Genomic DNA, 21,717 nt, shown 5'->3' with positions numbered 1-21,717 from the left:
CTCGTACCGTTATATAGGGTTACGATGTTATTCGACACCTATTGAAACAACGCAAGGGTTCGACCGTGTTTATTTATGTACCGCTGTCGGCTGAGTGTTGAGTTTGTCTGGAAGTGAACGGCGCTGTCTAGTTAGCCTAGCCCAAGCTGTTCTCCTCGTCGTCACCGGAGGGCTGTTAGGGGTGCGTTCCGATGTTAAGTGGAGCCCACTAATACGGAGTGGAGCCCACTCACAGCCACATGGCCGCGTTAGGAGCCCACTCAGTCGGAGAGACAGAATACCAAGGCTGCTAACCGGAACACTATTCACTATTCCACCAGTCTGTATTATATAAGAGTTTAAATTAAAGATATATAGGCCTATATATATATATATAATATATACCATACAAAACTAACTGATATCAATACCATTTGCTTTGTTCAAATGTAAGACAACACGTTACTCATTCAGGAGTTACAGCTGTAGGACAGTCCAAATCAATTTTTGTGTTCAATTTTGACCCGTCACTCCAAAAAGTAAATCGCATTAGCTGGCAAAGGGTAAATGGTTTCTGAATTGACTAAATGTTTCCTCTCTCTCTCTCTCTCTCTCTCTCTCTCTTTGTCTCTGTCTCTGTCCCTCTCTCAGGGGAGTCGTTGCCATGACACCGAGTGCTCTTCTTCTCTGGATGCTCCTCCAGTCCGTGGGAGGTGTGTGTGCGTGCGTGCGTGTGTGTGTGTTTGGTAGCTGAGCTGCTCGTGCATGTGGGCATGCATGTGTTGTAGAGTAAAGCAATAGGTGTTTGAGTAACTCTCTTGGTGGGACTAGTAACTTTACATATACATTTAGGGCATGAAGCAGATGCTTTTATCCAAAGCGACTTACAATGAGTACGTTTTTCAGAAGAAAGAAACAATATAACTGTCCAAGAGCGACTGTCGGAGCTACTAGCAACGACTGGAGCAACTAGTATCTGAAGCAGCCCCCCTGAACCTCAACCAGTTACTCCCTTCGCTCTCTGCGGGCCTCTCTCACACGCTCCCCAGTTAAACACCAAACCTCTCGCTCCCAGCAGCCGCCGCAGCGCCCTCCCAGTGCCACCAGGGGGCGACCATCCCGGAGGCGGTGCTGGCCCCGGCCCTGAGCAGCGGCAGCAGCGTCCTGCGGGTGCCGGGCGTGGCCTCTCTGGCCCGCTGCCGGGTCTCCTGCTGCGAGCGGCCCCGCTGCGACCTGGCCTGGCTCTTCCAGGGCCGCTGCTACATCCTCAGCTGCCAGCAGGGGGGGGCGTGCCGGCCCCAGAACCGCCCCGGGGCCGACTCCTACCTGGCCTTCGTGCTGCGGGGGCCCGCCCAGACCCTGGTCCTGGGGCCCCTGGTGCGGGGGGAGCCGTACGGGAGCCGCTGGGGGCCGCCGTCGGAGGAGGAGGAGGAGGCGCCCGGGGACCTGGAGGCCCTCAGGGACCTGGCGGTGTTGGAGGGGGAGGAGGGGCCCCCGACCAGGGGCGGGGACTTGGAGCCGGGGGGGTTCTCCCATTGGCCGGCGGCGGAGATTGAGAACAGAGGGGAGGGGCCGGTGACTGTCAACGGCTCGGCGGGAGGGCCCCCGTCTCCCGGGGCCCTCAGGGGCCAACTCGGAGAGCAGAGTCCCACTTTCCATCCAGCGGAGAGCAGAGTGAGTGCCTGAACACACTGCTGGCATGAAGCCCTCTCCCGGAGGACGGAACCGAAGGTTCCTCTAATGGCTGTGTGTGTGTGTGTGTGTGTGTGTGTGTGTGTGTGTGTGTGTGTGTGTGTGTGTGTGTGTGTGTGTGTGTGTGTGTGTGTGTGTGTGTGTGTGTGTGTGTGTGTGTGTGTGTGTGTGTGTGTGTCCAACCCTACTTGAGTTTGTTCTTTCAGAGCTTGAATAGCTCATACACTTATGATTCAAAACAGGATCATGCATTGACGAATAGATTCCTCTAATGGCAGTGTGCTTCGTGAGTGTGCGTGTCCACTTTTAGATTATTATATGATCGATCTGTTCGTGTTGTTGTTGTAGTCTCATCCAAAAGACCCATTGCTCTCTCTCTCTCTCTTCATATCTCTTTAGTTTGTTCTTAAAGAGAGTGACCATGCAGTATGTTTCGGGTTCATACAGGGTCATATTTCCATCTTCTCAGGAACCCAGCCCTCCCACTGCACCAGTCATTCCGTCGCCTTGGAAACCAACCACTTACCCCACCCAAAAGAGCCATATAAGGACATCGCTTCCCACCGAGGCCACGCCCCAGCTCTCTGTTACCACGGCTACAGCGACAACAACAGGTAGGCTCCTGGCACCGTTCGGCAAAGGGAGCCGCTCGACTGCATTCTATTGTAACCCCGTTCTTACCTCATCACTTCCTTCCATCTCCTGAAGGTCTACCCCTTCAAGTGTCCACGGGAGACCCTGTAGAGTGCGCTAAGCCCGTTGTTACGGATCAAGTTTACGGTCCAATCAGCCCAGTACCCCCAGCTGGTAAGACACACAATAACACACGCTCAAACACATGTGTACACAATCAAAGAAATAGTGTTTGAAAGGGTGTCTATCCTCCTTTGCTCTGATTGGCTCTTCTGAAACGTCCATCAAAGATCATCACATTTACCTCCGTAGATGTTACAGAACTGAACGAGGAGTTCTTCAGTTCAACACAACCAGCTGGTGTTTAAACTAGAGCCCGACCCATAAAGGATTTTTAAGGCCGATACGCATACAAATATTTGGTGATTTAAAAATCCGATATTCCGATATATCGGCCGGTATATTTTTAAAAAATAAATTCCAGAAACGCGTAACAAAACTCAAACAGATTTTCCCTAACATTGATTTTTTGAAGTTATTTATGAGTCCTCACTAGAATAATAAGGTAATGCAGTTTAAAAATAAACTTTATTTAATTGTTTTATTTTCACAGAAACAGAAAAGAAAAGAACAAAATATATTGAAGTTCTGATAAATAATAAAAATACAAACTTAAGATATGAGACTCAAAGTCCTTTGAACAAAAACACAATAACCAAAAAAACAAAAAAACATTATTTGTGTTTTTAAATATTCATTAATCGGCCATTATACAGTAAATGCCAAGACCGATAGTTCGGAAAATGCCTTGTTTTGAATATGTTTTTAATTTGCCTTGTGCCTAGTTCAAGCCCGCTATGGGAGCAACGCCCGTATCAGAGATGTATTGCCATGTCGTTTGGGGCCGTGCCCGGCTGTGTTTCAGCTGAGAGACTGAGACCCCATGCTGTGGTGGACCCCCCCAGCCAGGTTCTGTCTCCCCCGGTCCAGGAGGTGGTCCTCAACGCCAGCCGTAGGTACCCCTGGGGTCCGGCTGGGCCGGCATCACACTAGGGCTGGGCGATTAATCAAACTGGGACCTCAATTTAGATTGTAGCATCAAACGATCACCAAACTAATATAATCGAGTTTACATTTTTTCGTCTTTATTTTAAGTGTGTTTATTTTATTAATTCAAGGTTTTATTGAAATTGCAGCTGGATACATAACTGTACATTATTTTCAATTTGAACATTTACTATTTTACCTTTTTGTGTAATTTTTTTAAGGCGAAATTTCAAAGTTCTCAGTTACCAAGTGTTTTTTGGAGAGAAATGCTGAATATTGCATCATGTTTCAAACTCAAAAACAATCGTTTGATTAATCTTGATTTCAATATTGATAAAAATATAATAATAATCGTGATTATGTTTTTTTTTTCCATAATCGAGCATCCCTACATCGTGCTAACCGTATCAGGGTCTGGGTGGTTGAGTGGTCCGGCAGGGGGCTCATCAAACATGTGTCGGTCTGCTCCAGAGAGCCGAGGGGACGCCCTGCTCAGGTGTGGGTGGGAGCAGACCAGCGGACCCTCTGTGGACCTGGGGCGGTCAGCCGACACCTGGTCTCTTCACCTGGCCCACCTGGAGCCCGGGAACTACACCTTCAGGTACTAGACAGGACTGGGTACTCACACCCTTAGCAAATACTTACGGTACAAGTATTAGCTATGTCATGTTTTGCTTTCAATATACTGTATGTTCTGAATGTTTGTTTGATAACCCAGTTGCACATTCCAATAGTTTTCTTTATGAAGTAGAGCACATTCTAGAGACTAAGTGTAGAAGGACATACAATGTCAGGAAAACAATCATCTGAAGTTTGGCGGCATGTCGAAACCATCAAAGAAATGCAAACTTGTCAACAGCAGCTGTCATATCGTACCACTCTCTCGCTGTTTTGGTACGCTAAAGTGCATTCACGATGTTCTGCTAAAATGAGCGGTTCTGAAACACATATTTTGGCTGTCAAATTGAATGCGAATGCTGACGTGAATGGATCGCATAGTCGTCATATTGTGAAAGTTTAATTTGTTGGTTGTCAGTCGTTCTGCCCTTAAGTGGAGACGCTGCCCCTAGCAGAGCAAACCCTGGTAAGACAACGGATCATTTACATCCATTGTCTTATCTCCATTTTGATGGACCTCCATTTATACAGCGCTTTTCTAACCAGTGACCACTCAAGGGGCTTTACAATATTGCCTAATATTCACCCAATCATGCACACATTCACACACCGACAGCGGAGTCAGCCACGCAGGGCGACAGCCAGCTCGTCGGGAGCAGTCAGGAAGCTGTGTTCGAAATCGTTCCCTATCATGGATGTAGTGCACTAAATAGGGTGCACGCCATTTTCTAGGGTGTTCGAATTCTCAGTGGTCCACTATATAGGGCACTATATAGTGGACTTAAAATAGGGTACATATACGATGTTCCCTACATGTTACTCCCGTATACCACAATGCAATGCGGTTGTATTTTTCCAGGGGAGAAGAAGAAGCCGAATAACCGCGAAAACGAATACATTTAATGATGGAGTCTCCGGCTTTCGTTTAGAAATGTCAACGATTTATTTGGGATTTAACATAGAATATTTAACATTCAAAATTAATTAAACAAGGAAATGTAATATTCAACATCAATACCACCTCCAGCTTTCGTCGTGAGTGCCCGGTTTGTTTACTTGATGTGGGCGCATCTGTCTGCGTCACACAAATACCCGGCGCATTTACTGACGCAAATGACGTTTAGAAATGTTCAGCGTTGTGTCCGAATTCTCGTTCCCTATTCCCTATATAGTGCACTATATCATGTACACTATATAGGTAATAGGGAACGAGTGTATAGGGAACGATTTCGAACACAGCTAGAGTGAGGCGTCTCGCTCAGGGACACCTCGACACTCAGCTAGGAGGAGCCGGGGATCGGACTGGCGACCTTCCGGTGACCAGCCAACCCGCCCTACCTCCTGTAGGCTACAATTAGCCGCTTATACCACCAAAAAATATATCATAAACAATACATCCTGTTCCCTGCTCAGAGGAACGGTGACGGACTCGGCGGGATCCTCTGACTCCACCACCGCTACCGTCCTGGTCCTTCCCGCCGACCCCGGTCCACCCCCTGGGGTGACCCCCACTACAGCCCCGCCCTCGACCTCTGACCCCACCCTCACCCCACCTCCCAGACACGACGCTGACCCCACCGTGCCCTCTCCGACCCCCATCCCTCCGCAGATGAGAACCACTCCCACTGTGACGGGTACGCCCCACCCACCCACACTATCAAACACCCCAGCATGCATGAAACGAGTAAAATGGTAAAGTGACTGCATTTAGACAGCGCTCTTCTAACCAGTGGCCACTCAAAGCGCTTTTCAATATCGCCTCACATTCAACCATTCATGCACACATTCACACACCGACGGCGGAGTCAGCCACGCAGGGCGACAGCCAGCTCGTCAGGAGCAGTCAGGGTGAGGATTCTCGCTCAGGGTCACCTCGGCACTCACTAGGAGGAGCCGGGGATCGAACTAGCAGCCCTCCGGTGACCAGCCGACCCGCTCTACCACCTGAGTCACATGCCGCCCACGGTCCACAGGGCCGGACTGCGGTCCCTCCCCCTGGTGCTGTATGCTCCTCCCCCTGGTGCTGTATGCTCCTCCCCCTGGTGCTGTATGCTCCTCCCCCTGGTGCTGTATGATCCTCCCCCTGGTGCTGTATGCTCCTCCCCCTGGTGCTGTATGCTCCTCCCCCTGGTGCTGTATGCTCCTCCCCCTGGTGCTGTATGATCCTCCCCCTGGTGCTGTATGCTCCTCCCCCTGGTGCTGTATGATCCTCCCCCTGGTGCTGTATGCTCCTCCCCCTGGTGCTGTATGCTCCTCCTCTCCTTCTAGTCCAGGTCCCGCTGTCCCCGACGGAGGAGCGGCGGTTGAACCTCGGCCCGACGGCGGTGGCGGGTCCGGACAGGAAGCTGGTTCTGCCCGTCAGCAGCGTCACTCTGGACGGCCGCGACAGCAGCGACGACCGCGCCGTGGTGCAGTACCACTGGGAGGCCACCAGGTGAGGTCCCCACCATGGTGCAGTACCACTGGGAGGCCACCAGGTGAGGCCGTGGTGCAGTACCACTGGGAGGCCACCAGGTGAGGCCGTGGTGCAGTACCACTGGGAGGCCACCAGGTGAGGTCCCCACCATGGTGCAGTACCACTGGGAGGCCACCAGGTGAGGCCGTGGTGCAGTACCACTGGGAGGCCACCAGGTGAGGCCCTGGTGCAGTACCACTGGGAGGCCACCAGGTGAGGCCGTGGTGCAGTACCATTTAATTTAATTTAGAGGCGCCTTTCAAAACACCCAAGGTCTAGCCGTGATCCCAGTGGTGCAGTACCACTGGGAGGCTACCAGGTGAGGCTGTGGTGCAGTACCACTGGGAGGCCACCAGGTGAGGCCATGTGCCCTGCCCAGTAGCCCCAGACCTGGAGGAAGGAGGTAGAGGAGACGACGGCGTTAACCTCTGTCCAATTAAAAAGTGACCAATCACAAGCCTCGCTCCGCAGAGAGCACATTCACTTTCCATCCTTTCTGTTCCATGTTGCTCCCTTGTATTCGGTTCTATTCATCCTATTCTATCTCATTGTGATTCATACTACTTCCCTTCATATCATAAGTTGTATCTCTGTTGGGAGAGTATAAGGTTCTTTTAACATAATGTATCGCCCCCAGAGAGGGAAGGGTCATACGTTGGAAGGAGGGAGACTGGATGAATATAAATAAAATCGATCTGAACGACTGTAAGAACTGTAGCAGGATGTGGGGATCAGGAGTGAACCTGCAGACTGTGGACTGTACTGAGGCCTGCCGTCTGTGCGTCCCTGTCTGGGCCTCTCTCAGCGGCCGCCCGGGTCTAAAGATGGAGGGTGTTGACAGGGCGGTTGCTACGGCGACAGGCCTGCGGGTGGGGCGCTACACCTTCAGACTGACGGTGAGCGACCAGCAGGGGGCGACGGACAGCGCAGTGCTGACCGTCAGGGTGGAGGAAGGTGAGCCCTCCCCCTCTCTCTCCCCCTCTCTCTGTCTCTCTCTCTGTCTGTCTCTCTCTCTCTCTCCCTCTCTCTCTCTCCCCCTCTCTCTCTCTCTCTCTCCCTCTCTCTCTCCCTCTGTCTGTCTGTCTGTCTGTCTGTCTGTCTGTCTGTCTGTCTGTCTGTCTGTCTGTCTGTCTGTCTGTCTGTCTGTCTGTCTGTGTCTCTGTCTCTGTCTCTCTGTGTCTCTCTGTGTCTCTGTGTCTCTGTGTCTCTCTGTCTCTCTGTCTCTGTCTCTGTCTCTCTGTCTCTCTGTCTCTGTCTGTCTGTCTGTCTGTCTGTCTGTCTGTCTCTCTGTGTCTCTGTGTCTCTCTCTCTGTCTCTGTCTATGATTCTCTACCATTAGACCCTGTGTGTTCCTAGGGGCGGTGGAAGTTGTTTTTAAACAGCGTGATGCTCCCTCTCCCCCAGCCAGGCTCCCCCCCCCCGTGGCCCACGCCAGCGGGAGCCACGCCCTGACCCTCCCCAACAGCTCCCTGGTCCTGAGGGGCTCGGTGACGGACGGGGACCAGAGCCAGGTCACCTTCCTCTGGGCCCGGGACTCCCAGAGCCCTGCAGCGGGGGTGAGCCCACACACGACCCCTCCCTACCGGAGGGACGGGGGGCCCGGGGGGGCTAGCCCCCCTACACGCTGAAAATAATCCAGAATGTCACAAATAAAACCAAAAGGAGGAGCTATAGTAGCAGCCAAAGCGGCCATATTGGATGAAATTGGTCTTCATAGTGACGTGGTCTAAATAGTGACGTGGTCGTCTTAGTGACGTGGTCGTCTTGTTGACGTGTTCGTCATAGTGACCTGGTCGTCATAGTGACCTGGTCGTCATAGTGACGTGGTCTTCATAGTGACGTGGTCTTCATAGTGACGTGGTCTTCATAGTGACGTGGTCGTCTTAGTGACGTGGTCTTCATAGTGACGTGGTCGTCTTGTTGACGTGTTCGTCATAGTGACCTGGTCGTCATAGTGACCTGGTCGTCATAGTGACCTGGTCTTCATAGTGACGTGGTCTTCATAGTGACCTGGTCGTGGTCCACTATGAAGACGTGGCCTTCATAGTGGTTGTCATAGCGATGCGGCGGTCGCCCCGGTGACGGACCCCCCTGTGTGTCCCTCCAGGACGTGCTTTACGGCTCTCAGACCCAGCCGTCGCTACACCTGTCCAACCTGGTAGAGGGGACCTACCTGTTCCAGCTCCGCGTGACCGACGCCCAGGGGCGGGGCAGCACCGCCACGGCAACCGTGGAGGTCCGCCCAGGTGGGTGTCACTCACTGCTCCCTCGAGCTGCTCTCAACCAATGGGGCGTCTGGTCTGTCTAGCTAGTTTAAGCTACGGACTACCAACATAATTTAGCCTGGTGTGTGTGTGTTGTTGTGTGTGTGTGTGTGTGTGCATGTGTGTGTGTGTGTGTTTGTGTGCATGTGTCTGTCTGTGTGTGTGTGTGCATGTTTGTGTCTGTGTCTGTGTGTGTGTGTGTCTCTGTGCGTGTGTGTCTGTCTGTCTGTGTATGTCTCTGTGTGTCTGTGTGTGTCTATGTGTGACTGTGTGTGTGTGTGTGTGCGTGTCTCTGTGTGTGTCTTTTGTATGTGTGTGTGCGTGCCTCTGTGTGTGTCTTTTGTATGTGTGTGTGCGTGCCTCTGTGTCTTTGTGAGTCCCTTTGTGTGTGTCTTTGTGCATGCCTCTGTGTGTGTGCGTGCCTCTGCGTGTGCATGTGTGTGTGTGTCTGTGTCTGTGTGTGTGTGTGCGTGTTTGTGTCTCTGTGTGTGTGTGCATGTGTGTCTGTGTGTGTGTGTGTGTCTCTGTGCGTGTGTGTGTGTGTGTGTCTGGTATGTGTGTGTGTCTTTGTGTGTGTCTATGTGTAACTGTGTGTGTGTGTGTCTTTGTGTGTGGCTCTTTGTGTGTGTGTTTGTGTGCCTCTGTGTGTGTGTGTGCGTGCCTCTGTGTGTGTGTGTGTGTGTGTGCGTCAGACCCGGCGGCGCGGGAGGAGGTGGACCTGGAGGTGCTGGTGGGCGTGTCCCAGGTGAGCGCGGCCCAGAGGGACACGGTGGTCCGACAGCTGGCCGCTCTGCTGCACGTCCTCGACAACAGCATCCAGCTACGCATCCTCCCAGGACACTCCCCCCTCAGGTAGGCCCCGCCCACTCCCACTAGACCCCCCCCACTCCCACTAGACCCCGCCCACTCCCACTACACCCCGCCCACCTCCCCTCTATCCTGCCCACTTCATTCAGACCCCTCCCCCCTCAGGTAAGCCCCGCCCACTACCACTAGACCCCTCCCACTCCCACTAGACCCTTCCCACTTCAGTCTGACCCCTCCCACCTCAGGTAAGCCCCGCCCACTCCCACTAGACCCCTCCCCCTCGTGTAGACCCTCCCACTAGAGGAGACCCTTCCAGCTCAGGTAGTCTCCTGTAGTGTCGATGTGTGGTCCCACAGCGCGGTGCTGCGTCTCTCGGTACGCGGTCCGGAGGGCTCGTTCTCCGGCTCCAGGCTGGCCCAGGTCCTCAGGAACCAGCTGCTCAGGGAGAAGACCGACTACCTGCTGTTCAGAGTCCTCCGAGTGGACACCGTCTGTGAGTGGAAGGACCTAACACACTTTAAATAGCACTATACACACTGTAAATATCACTATACACACTGTAAATAATATCACTATACACACTGTAAATATCACTATACACACTGTAAATATCATAACCCTATACACACTGTAAATAATATCACTATACACACTGTAAATAATATCACTATACACACTGTAAATATCACTATACACACTGTAAATATCACTATACACACTGTAAATATCACTATACACACTGTAAATATCACTATACAATGGAAATATGACCTCTATTGTACGGCTCACACACGTTACTAATCTCAGTTGTCATGTGATTGATGTCATGTGACCCCACAGACTGTTTGCTGCGGTGTTCTGGGCGGGGCCAGTGTGATCCAATCACCAAGGAGTGTGTCTGTGACCCCTTCTGGACAGAGAACCTCATTCGCCGTTTCCTTGGCGACAAAGAGAGGAACTGTGGTACGCTGAATGACAGTTACTGCTCACGTTGGATAGTGGGGATTATTTAAACCAGTGCAACAGATGTGCATTTATCTAACCTAGTGTGTGTGGGTGGGGGGTGTGTGTGTGCGTGTGTGTGTGTGTGTGTGTGTGCGGTTGCGTGTGTGTGCGGTTGCGTCTGCATGTGTGTGTGCGCACACGTGTTGTTTTGTGTGTGTGCGTGTCTGCGTGCCTGTGCCTGTGTGTGTGTGTGTGTGTGTGTGTATGTGTGTGCGTGCGTGCGTGTGTGTGTGTGTGTGCGTGTGTGTCCTCCAGAGTGGAGGATGCTCTACGTGATCCTGTCCAGCCTCCTGGCTCTGGTCCTGGTCCTGACCCTCAGCTGGTCTCTGGTCTGCTGCTGTAGGAGGTGGGTCCCCATAGCAACCACACGGAGTGACGGGCGTAGCTCAGGAGGTACCGCAGGACAGCACGGAACCAGGAGGTTGCTGCTTTGATCGCCGTGGGTATGCAAGGGTGTATGAAAGGGTGAAAGAATGGGTGTGTGAATGGGTGTATGAATGGGTGTATGAAAGGGCGTATGAATGGGTGTATGAAAGGGCGTATGAATGGGTGTATGAATGGGTGTATGAATGGGTGTATGAAAGGGTGTATGAATGGGTGTATGAAAGGGTGTATGAATGGGTGCATGTGAGGCAGTCACTGTGAGGCACTTTGAGTGTCATCAGGTCCAGAGAGAACCACGTACATGTTCCAGCAAATCATCAGTGCAGTTCCCAACCTCCAGCCCTGAAGGTCTTTAAGTATCACTGAGCACCCCTGATATGACCTCATACCTCAGGAGGAAGAGGAGCAAGCCCAGGAAGAAAACCAAGTACACCATCCTGGACGACATGGACGACCAGGAGAGGCTGGAGCTGAGACCCAAGCACGGTGAGGCTGCTGACCTGTCTGTCTGTCTGTCTGTCCTCTATCCACCTGTCTATCTGATCACCCGTCTCTGTCCTCTATCCACCTGTCTATCTGATCACCCGTCTCTCTGTCCTCTATCCACCTGTCTATCTGCCACCCGTCTGTCTGTCTATCTGCCACCTGTCTGTCCTCCTACCACCTGTCTATCTGCTCGCCCATCTCTCTGTCTATCTGCTCACCCATCTCTCTGTCTATCTGCTCACCCATCTCTCTGTCTATCTGCTCACCTGTCTGTCTGCCACCTGTCTGCCCCTCCAGCAGGTCTAAAGCACCGCAGCACGGAGCACGCCTCCAGCCTGATGATGTCTGAGTCGGAGCTCGACAGCGAGCCGGACGCGCTCTTCAGCCGCGCCCCGGGGGGGCACGGCGCCCGCAACGGGAACGCCTTCGGGTAGCCCCCCGCCTAGAGGGGGCCCCCACCAGACCACCAGGACCGCCCCCGCCTAGAGGGGCCCCCCACCAGACCACCAGGACCACGACCCCCCCGCTTAGAGGGGTCCCCCACCAGACCAGGACCCCCCCCCCCCCCACCGCCTAGAGGGGTCCCCCACCAGACCACTAGGACTACGACCCCCCCCCCTGCCTAGAGGGGTCCCCCACCAGACCACCAGGACCACCCCCACCCCCCCCGCCTAGAGGGGGCCCCCACCAGGACCACGACCCCCCCACCTAGAGGGGTCCCCCACCAGACCACCAGGACCACCCCCCCCCCCCGCCTAGAGGGGTCCCCCACCAGGACCACGACCCCCCCCGCCTAGAGGCGTCCCCCACCAGACCACCAGGACCACCTGTGATCTGTGACCTGTGACCTGTGGACCGGTCGGATCCAGAGCTGTTAGGGCTGAGGCTGTACATAGACAACGCTGTCGGGGGCCCGGGGAGGGGCCCCCACTGATGAGACGACACCGGGTGGATTGAGGTGAGATGACGCGCTCCTCGGTGACGTGAAGGACGGGCGGAGCGTGGAGAGGGGGGCGGGACAACGACCGTTACATCCTGTGTTACCTTGCTCATGTTCTGTGGGCCGAGGTGGGAGAGCTCGTTGGACGCTCAACGGTCAGACGACGGTGTCGTTGAATAGCGTTGAAGCGCTTCAGTGTAGTCAACTCCCCCAAGCTGCCACTAGAGGGGGTGACAGCGTTGCATCGCGTTATCGAACACCTGATCGTCTCCACCGGGAGCCCAGTGGGAGAAGGACAAGCCACCAGGAGGGGCTAACCTTTTGTGCAGGGGGCGTGGCTCACCTGACTGGGGGCGTGGCTGACCTGACTGGGGGTGTGGCTTTGGGGTCATGGCCGGGACATGAAGTGTAGACTCAGATGGGGTTATGTCGGGATACGCTACCTTTGTACTCTCAAGATGCATCTTGGGAAATGGCCCTGCCGTTCCCAGGGCCTTGGGAGACGTGCTTCAAACTAGTACTCAGCTCGTACGTTATACTTACAAGTGTGTTTACTTTCCAGCGCTAAAACACCAAGAACTCCTTAGTGTTATCTTCTGGCTTACAAGAAGGCGTTCTTAGTGTTGTTCTCAAACTAGCATGCTTTGCAGTGTTCAAACCAAGGGGACATGCTGACTCATGTTCCACTAGCGCTGGGTGCTAGCGCTGTGCTGCCCCGGCTACTGATCAGCTCTGGCTTTGTAACAGGAAGTTATTCAATAAAGGTTTACACTTTAAATCCTGCATAACAAGGCCTGTCCCGATCTGGTTCATACCGGTTCATAACGACACTGTTGTTGTGGAGAACGAATACACACTGTGTTATATATTAAGTTACTAATATACAGTTGACTATTAAGGTTATATTAAACAATTATTCGCTGAATAGCCCCCTCGACCTTCGGTCTCAGGGGCTGTTCCCCACTATTCACAGAGCCTGAGGTGAATACTACACGCGAACACTCCAAAAAATAAACAAGATAACACTTTTTGTTGAGATTTATTTGTTTTTATTAGCGCGACGAGGCGACCGTCACGCAATATCCCGAGTTTGAGATCTCAATCACGGGATATTGCCCAATATCCCGAGAGCGAACCCATCAAATTGCGCCATATTAGGAGGTTCACGTGTAGCATATACTAAATTAAATTAGCTTATGTTCTTGGTCCCTTTGTATACTATGTTATGTATTCAATTATTTATTGAAATCTAATATAATCATACCAACATTACAACGTTTACGTTCTGTCCGGAACAAACCGACTCAACCACAAGAAAATTTAAAATATCAAAACATTTATTGTAATTATTTCCATTCTTCTAAACATTAGAAATACACAGTAGGGTCTATATGACGTCACATATTGTATCTACATTAAAAACAATACAACATGATACACACAATCAACAAGTTCAGACAAAAACAGGTTTGAGGACATCTAGGCTGTAAATCTTAGACTAGATTTATTAATAATTATCGTCACCTGCGTTATCGTGTTATCTTGGCACATGGTCCGGTCAAAGTTAAACTACACAGAACATGAGGACGGATGTTAAAGGACCTATACACCGATTAGTTTTTTTTAGCTTGTGGGAAAAGTTTGACCTCAGGTTTAATACGTAAATCATGCACCGACACAAACAGTCTTTTCATGAAACAATTACCAGAAAGATCAATCATCTTTCCAATTAAATTCTAAAATATTTCTCTCTTTTTTTTGCGACAAGAATACAGATTAGGACTCAATTTTGGGCGGCAAAGAACTTGTGCACAAATATTATCACAGCATATTATTGTATTTTATCACCCTGCAGACTCCTGTAACAGAGGACTCAAGATTACGAGTCTAATTCTCAGCTGCTCTGTTTTTTTTCGCCGCCAGCGCGTTGGAAACTAAATTCCTTTCATCGGAACAAGTTCCTTATCCACCTACGGGCTATCTTGGTTCTATGCACTAGCTGGTTGGAGGGGAACCGAATGCTCAGCATTCGGTTCCCCTCCAACCAGCTAGTGCATAGAACCAAGATAGCCCGTAGGTGGATAAGGATCCAGTCAGGGGGGGGGGGGGGGGGGGGGGTCACTAGGCCCCGTGACCCCCTTGCTTCCATGGCAACCGGTCGTCGGGGGAGGCCCCGACCGTTGCCGCGGCGACGCTCAGGCCTCCAGCCCGCCGAAGCACATGTACTTGATGTGGAGGTACTCCTGGATGCCGTACTTGGAGCCCTCGCTGCCCAGGCCCGACTGCTTCACCCCCCCGAAGGCGGCCTCCGGGGTGGACAGCAGCCCCTCGTTCACCCCCACCATGCCCGTCTCCAGGGCCTCGGCCACGCGCCAGATCTGACTCACGTCCTGGGAGAAGAAGTAGCCTGGGGGGGGGGGGGAACAGAGAGAGAGAGAGAGAGAGAGAGAGAGAGAGAGAGAGAGAGAGAGAGAGAGAGAGAGAGAGAGAGAGAGAGAGAGAGAGAGAGAGAGAGAGAGAGAGAGAGAGAGAGAGAGAGAGAGAGAGAGAGAGAGAGAGAGAGAGAGAGGAGAGAGAGAGAGAGAGAGAGAGAGAGAGAGAGAGAGAGAGAGAGAGAGAGAGAGAGAGAGAGAGAGAGAGAGAGAGAGAGAGAGAGAGAGCATCAACAGGGTTAGAGAAGACCTGGGTGCAACGTCTGAAGCCATCCTTAAGCAAGACGGGCCTAGCTGCTCCTCAATGATCTGAGTTAACTGTGTGCCACTTGGAATCGAGTGCCTTCTTAATGACAGCGTAGCTCCGATAACAAACCACCAGGTCTAAAGACACCTTCAGAGGACAGGCATGGACCTCAAACACTGATGAACTGGAGACTTTGTTAATGCAGAACGGCTGCTGCTGGTTTTGAGTGACACTCACCTGCTAGCCCCACGTCGGTCGCGTTAGCGATAGCCAGCGCCTCCCTCTCTGTGTTGAACCTGCCGGCAAACACACAATCTTAGCCACAAAACAAACAGTTTCACCCACTAAACACACAATCGTACCCACTCCACCGCCCCCTGTTGGCGGGATTTCAATGTTGAAATATCCTTTTATTAATAACTATTGAACCACGCATCTATAACGATAAAATACATGACGTTGGTTATTTGTATCATTTGTCATGGCTACTCCTGCAAGGCCGTGATTGGTCCAGACCTGATGACTGGCAGCAGGGGTCCGAAGGTCTCCTCCTTGGTGCAGAGCATCTCCGTGGTAACGCCCGTCAACAGGGTGGGCTCCATGTAGGACCCCTCCCCGCGCTTCCCCCCCCTCAGGACCCGGGCACCCCGGGACACCGCGTCCTCCACCTGGTGCGCCACCTGGAGGCCAAGGGAGGGGGGGCAGCAGGGAGACAACGGGGGTCAGGGGTCATAGGGGCCCTCAAACTGGGGGGGGGACTCAAAGGGCTCCTGGCATCACCGGCCCCAAATGACTGTGTTGATGTCACGCTAAATGATAAACAGACTGCATAACTACAGCGCTTTTCTAACCAGTGGCCGCTCAAAGCGCTTTACAATACTGCCCCCCATTCACCCATTCATTCAATCATTCACACCCCGACGGCGGTGTCGACCACGCAGGGCGACGGCCAGCTGGTCAGGAGCAGTCGGGGTGAGGCGCCTCGCTCAGGGACACCTCGACACTCGGCTGGGAGGAGCCGGGGATCGAACCAGCGACCCTCGGGTCACCAGCCGACGCGCTCTCCCTCCTGAGCCCCACGCCGCCCCTCGTCAACAGACCCCTTCACGGTGACAGTGAAACCCGCGGACTCCGGTCCGGGCGGCGTGCTCACCTTCTCGGCGGCCCGGGCGTTGATGAGCGGGCCCTGGGTCACCCCGGGCTCGGCCCCGTGGCCCATCCTCAGCTGGGCGTCCATGGCCACGCCCAGCTTCTCCACGAAGGCGTCGTGGACGCCGCTCTGAACCAGGAAGCGGTTGGAGCACACGCACGTCTGCAGGGAGGGGGGCACCGCGGGGGGCATGAGGTCGTCGTCGTGTTAAGTGACGACGTCGTCGCCCAGATCAGAGTTCTCCCCTCTCCGTGACCTCCCAGTGACCTCACCTGGCCGGTGTTCCTGAACTTTGACCCCATGGCGCCGGCCACGGCCTTGTCCACGTCGGCGCTGTCGAACACGATGAAGGGGGCGTTGCCCCCCAGCTCCATGGAGACCTTCTTCACCGTGTCGGCCGCGTGCCTCAGCAGGATCTAGACGGACAGGCGGACAGACACCACGAGACCCCGTGTGGCAGAGCAGCCATCAGAACACTCACTCTATCTCCGGTTCACTAACATTTAATCACTTGACTTAAATAATAAATATTCAAATCCACCACTACAGCTCACATGTGGACTATAAGCTCAGACAGTGATCAGGATGGAAGACAGGGAAAGAGACAGACAGAAAGACACAGTCAGAGAGAGAGACAGCCAGCACATAGCTTAGATAGGGCCTAAAAACAGGAGAGAGAGAAAGAAAACAGACACAGGGAGAGAGACAGAGAGAGACAGACAGAAAGGGAGAGAAAGAAAACAGACACAGGGAGAGAGAGACAGACAGAAAGGGAGAGAAAGAAAACAGACACAGGGAGAGAGAGACAGACAGAAAGGGAGAGAAAGAAAACAGACACAGGGAGAGAGAGACAGACAGAAAGGGAGAGAAAGAAAACAGACAGACACACAGGCAGAGAGACAGAGAGAGACAGAGAGGGATGGATAGACAGACAGACAGGGAGAGAGACAGACAGGAAGCGAGAGACAGACAGAGAGAGAGACAGACAAAGGGAGAGAAAGACAACAGATACAGGGAGAGAGAGAGAGACAGACAGACAGACAGGGAGAGAGAGAGAGAGAGACGGGCGGGCGTCAGACCTTCCCGGTGGCGGTGGAGCCGGTGAAGGAGACCTTTGCCACCAGGGGGTCGGTGCAGAGGACCTCCCCCACCGCGGGGGTCTTCTCCCGGGAGCAGGGCACCACGTTGAACACCCCCGCCGGGATCCCCGCCTGGTCCGCCAGCTGCACACACACACACACACACACACACACACACACACACACACACACACACACACACACACACACACACACACACACACACACACACACACACACACACACACACACACACACACACACACACGTCTTTGTATGCTGAATTGGGATTGGCTATAGTGTTTGTAATCGGCTCTAGTGTTCTTAATTGGATTTAGCGTTATTAATTGGCTCTAGTGTTCTTAATTGGATATAGTGATTTTAATTGGCTGTAGTGTTTGTGATTGGCTGTCGTGTTGTGATTGGCTGAGGTGTAGTGTGGGGGGCGGGGCTTACGGACCTGGGCCAGTGCCAAGGCAGAGAGGGGCGTGTCCTCGGCCGGCTTCACCACCACGGTGCAGCCCGCCGCCAGCGCCGCCCCCACCTTCCTGGTGATCATGGCGCTGGGGAAGTTCCACTGGGGTCACAGGTCAGAGGTCAGAGGTCAAAGGTCTGCATGCAGACCGCCAGCTCGTAGCGTCGTCACAAAAAATGAGGAGCATTAATCAATAGAGGTTGTGAACCAGCTGACCGGCGTGATGATGGAGGCCACGCCCACCGGCTGCTTGAGGAGGAGGATCTTGCGGTCGCGGAACGGCGAGGGCACGATGTCGCCGTAGCAACGCCTCGCCTCCTCCGAGTACCACTCCAGGAAGCCGGCAGAGTAGCCCACCTCCCCCAGGGCCTCGGGGAGGGGCTTACCCTGAGACACACACACAGAGACGCACACACACACACACACACACACACAGAGACATACAAACACACAGACGCACACAAACACACACAAACACAAAGAGACACACACACACAGAGACACATGAACACACAAAGAGACACACACACACACACACAGACGCACACACACAGAGACGCACACAGAGACATACACACACAGAGACACACACACACGCACACACAGACACACACACAAAGACAGAGACATACACACACACACACAGAGACGCACACACACACACAGACACATATACACACACAGAGACGCACACACAGAGACACACACACGGAGACACACACACACACACACACACACACACACAGAGACACACACAGACATACACACACACACACACACGTCATACACATAATAACACACACACACATACACACATAACACACGCAGACACACACACACACAGACATAACATACAAACACACAGACATATGACACACACACACACACACACATTACTACAAACATACCTCAGGCCTGACCCAAGAACACTTCTTTCACTTAATATTTGTGTGATAATACTTAATATTCCCTGTTTCCTGTAGAATGCCCAGCTGATGAAGACCTCTGATGAAGGGGGGGGGGGGGGGGGTGCACTTCCTAGTTTTGTATTCGTGATGCACACCACTAAGAATTATTTTATATAATTATTAACAACTTTCAAAGTTCAACGTCTATTCAAATCAACTGAACTACGGACCTTTGATGTTATGACCGTTATTGTATTACAATACGTTACTTGTTACTTCACTTCAGGGGCGGTGCTGGGGTGGTGCTTGCTGCTGTTATAGCACCGGCAGAAAATACAATAGCACCACCAAGAAATTAACTGAAATTCGACATACAAATTGTCTGCTTTCTCTGTATAGTTTTGATTGTAGCTCGTTTCTCCAGTTGATCTAGTGAAACAGCGCCCACAATTACCATAGCAGCCACGCAGTGGCAGCAATAAAGTTATAAACTCTGTGCTGGTCTAAGGTCAGATCCACTTTACACTTCAGCTTGTTTGTGGTCAGTTCGTTGTCAATGTCTTGCCGTTGCCGTCCTCAGATCAGTTAAGCTGATCTAAGCTCACTTAAAGTGGTGCTGTCACTCACTGTCACTCACGGGAGAGATTTATAGCAGCTACATTGAACATTATGCTTGTACAAGCTAGCATGAATTATTTTGGCTGACGTGAAAAATGGATTGATTTTTAGTGAGAAATCGACCTCATCCAGAGGAATCGGTGGCGCCTCAGCCCGTCTTAATTGAAAGTGACATCCAGAAAGAAGTAAGTGGGAATGAGGAAGACAGCAGTTCACCGAAGGAGTTTGAGGGCGAAGAAGAGGAACAAGAAGTGACGTGGAGGATGAAGCTGCTACTAGTGCCTTTAATAGGTCCATGACTAGTGCTAGGGGGTATACGGTTAGCGATGTTCGCCAGCAGCCTGAGGAAGGCCCCCGTCGGCCAGCATTGAAACAGTACCCTTCACAACAGTTGGGCAATCAGCAAAGGTACTCCTCTGAAATCATCAATGGTGAGTGCAGTTGATTTTTAGGCCTAGATTTGTGCTGATTATAATTATTATTTTGTGGTGGATACCCCATAGTCTCGAAAGAATTGAACACCAATTGACAGGTTTGCCACCCTCAAAGTGCGGTGACATAGAATAACTCTCCCAAAGTAGAGTGTATTACCTGCATACTTTGAAGAGTCAAATGGGGATTCATGAGTATTCATGAGTATTTTCAAGACCTTTGGACTTTTTGGGTTTACCTCCTTTTTTTTTGCTCTTGATGTGAAGCTTGTTTTATTATTTATGACTTATATTGTTTTATAAAAGTTCAGACAGGTGTGCAACCAAGTAGATTAGAGATTGCCATTTGTAAATAATTTACAGAAGTACCTGTTACTTAGTTCAATGACAATAGAGTTTAATCAAATCAAATGACTGTTGATACAAAAGGAGGCACATGAAGTTAACGGTCAGGAAAACCAGTTGAGTGAAGAAGGTTTTGTGTTTGTTACAGGGGGCTGTCTGTGTGAACTGGCACAATAAAGCTGGTGTTCTGGAAAGGGCTCCAAAAAAAAGTTATTTTTCAATAGACATCATTTTTTTTTAGGGTGGGTGGTGGCAGTGGGGCTCATTGGGTGCTCAGCACCCCTAAAGCTCTGAACCTAGTATCGCCCCTGTCGTCCACTGTGGGTCGGATGCTCTGTTGGTTTGCTTGTTTATGCTCTGTGTAGCCCGGGTTCTCTCCGATGCTGTTGACACTGTCACAGTTCACTTCTATATGAGATCTATTAATTGCTGTTGCTTGTGAATCAACAGAGGCATTTACATAATGCTTGAACCTTTTGAACACCACGCGTCTTGCCTTGCGAATATATATTTGCAATACCGCACAGTACATCCCTCAGCACCATCACTGAATAACTCAGAGTCTCAGACCCACTGTAGCACCAGCAAGAAAAAATCTCTGGCGCCGCCACTGCGTAACTCACGCATTCAAAGGTGACGATCCGGGCGAGCTCGTCCTTGTGCTTCACCATCAGTTCATACCACCGCCGCAGGAGGTCGCTACGCTCCTGTAACCCAAACACAACACGAAGAAGATGAAGGCTGTCTGATGGTTACTGAACAGCAGCAGGCTTTAGTAGTGAGCGATCAAAGGTTACAATTCAAGTTTACATCCCTTAAATCAGTATGCCATGTGTGTAGCTGTGTTGTGCGCCTGTTTTCCAGTTAGGGTCTTATAACGTCCCCTCTTCTAGGGAATACTGATTAATAGATTAGTTTACTGCACGAATAACCAATCGTACGTTCATTGCACTGACAGCCAATGTGCTGTGCGCACCCCTCAAACCCCAACCCCACGGCACCGTTGCATAACAGACCCTTCAAAACGACAGACAGGGGGTCAGGGAAGCAGACAGACATCCAGACCAGACACAGAAACACACATAGACCCTTCACCCAGATGACCCTGCCAGTCCCGGGTGACAGGTCTGCAGGTTGGATCTGGTTTGGTTAATTGGCCGATAATGATGACTACAGTCATGCACAGCAATGCACCTTCGCGGTTTGTTGCTTCCAGGTGTGGAACGCCTTGTACGCCGCGTCCACGGCCTGCTTGGCCTCCGCGGGACCGCAGTCCGCCACCCGGGCGATCAGCGCCCCGCTGGCCGGGTCCAGGACGGGGAAGTCAGCGGCGGCGGAGGTCCAGCGGCCGTCGATGTACGCCTGGTTCCGCACCAGCTCGGGGGACACGTCGAGGCTGTATGTACGCTGCATGGCGGCGGAAGGTACGAACGGGCGGAGGAGAAACCGGGTCCGTAGGAGGCAGAAGCTACCCATCTTCTGGGAAAAGGGGCTGTGTCGTGGTGCTCCGTGAGACTGGCTTCTTTTGGGTCTGCTGTCTCTTTCAGGGTTGCAAGATTGGGCGAGAAATATGGCCCAATCTGGCAACACGGCACTCTTATCGAGTCTCAGTGGGCGGGCTTCACCGCTAGGCGGCTCGGTTTGGCTTCAGCTGGTTTGTGGCTTGAAGGCGGTCTTACACGGCATCGTGCACTAACACAATAGCTGAACCGGGTCCGTAGG

At 52.2% G+C, this 21,717-nt stretch overlaps 2 protein-coding genes across 2 annotated transcripts; one reads left to right on the top strand and one right to left on the bottom strand.

Moving 5' to 3' along the window:
- The first annotated feature begins 130 nt into the window (after positions 1 to 130).
- On the top strand, positions 131 to 11,804 carry kiaa0319 (KIAA0319 ortholog). Its single transcript, XM_056592340.1, has 17 exons — positions 131 to 181; positions 631 to 692; positions 1,058 to 1,653; positions 2,119 to 2,285; positions 3,150 to 3,316; positions 3,823 to 3,952; positions 5,383 to 5,603; positions 6,238 to 6,403; positions 7,230 to 7,378; positions 7,829 to 7,980; positions 8,532 to 8,670; positions 9,381 to 9,540; positions 9,852 to 9,988; positions 10,336 to 10,458; positions 10,756 to 10,846; positions 11,279 to 11,370; positions 11,671 to 11,804. Exons 2-17 carry the CDS (start codon positions 644 to 646, stop codon positions 11,802 to 11,804), a joined length of 2,673 nt encoding a protein of 890 aa, XP_056448315.1. The 5' UTR covers positions 131 to 181; positions 631 to 643.
- Positions 11,805 to 13,633: 1,829 nt separating this feature from the next.
- On the bottom strand, positions 13,634 to 21,713 carry aldh5a1 (aldehyde dehydrogenase 5 family, member A1 (succinate-semialdehyde dehydrogenase)). Its single transcript, XM_056592523.1, has 10 exons — positions 21,190 to 21,713; positions 20,619 to 20,702; positions 17,910 to 18,080; positions 17,679 to 17,795; positions 17,219 to 17,362; positions 16,412 to 16,555; positions 16,143 to 16,301; positions 15,506 to 15,669; positions 15,227 to 15,285; positions 13,634 to 14,717 (listed from the first exon to the last, which is right to left on the bottom strand). The coding sequence occupies exons 1-10, from the start codon at positions 21,469 to 21,471 to the stop codon at positions 14,506 to 14,508; spliced, it is 1,536 nt and encodes a 511-aa protein (XP_056448498.1). The 5' UTR covers positions 21,472 to 21,713; the 3' UTR covers positions 13,634 to 14,505.
- Positions 21,714 to 21,717: the final 4 nt, after the last annotated feature.

Source organism: Gadus chalcogrammus, chromosome 6, assembly GCF_026213295.1.
Source record: "Gadus chalcogrammus isolate NIFS_2021 chromosome 6, NIFS_Gcha_1.0, whole genome shotgun sequence".
NCBI lineage: Eukaryota > Metazoa > Chordata > Actinopteri > Gadiformes > Gadidae > Gadus > Gadus chalcogrammus.
The sequence above is the reverse complement of the archived record's forward strand: the minus strand, read 5'-3'. Positions and strand labels throughout refer to the sequence as shown.

Coding starts and splice junctions, on each gene's coding strand:
- aldh5a1 (XM_056592523.1), bottom strand. CDS start 21,471: ATGGGTAGCTTCTGCCTCCTACGGACCCGGTTTCTCCTCCGCCCGTTC. Junction 17,796..17,909: donor TGGCCTCCATCATCACGCCG/GTCAGCTGGTTC, acceptor CTGTGACCCCAG/TGGAACTTCCCCAGCGCCAT. Junction 17,363..17,678: donor CTGCCTTGGCACTGGCCCAG/GTCCGTAAGCCC, acceptor GTGTGTGTGCAG/CTGGCGGACCAGGCGGGGAT.
- kiaa0319 (XM_056592340.1), top strand. CDS start 644: ATGACACCGAGTGCTCTTCTTCTCTGGATGCTCCTCCAGTCCGTGGGA. Junction 693..1,057: donor GCTCCTCCAGTCCGTGGGAG/GTGTGTGTGCGT, acceptor CGCTCCCAGCAG/CCGCCGCAGCGCCCTCCCAG. Junction 5,604..6,237: donor AACCACTCCCACTGTGACGG/GTACGCCCCACC, acceptor CTCTCCTTCTAG/TCCAGGTCCCGCTGTCCCCG.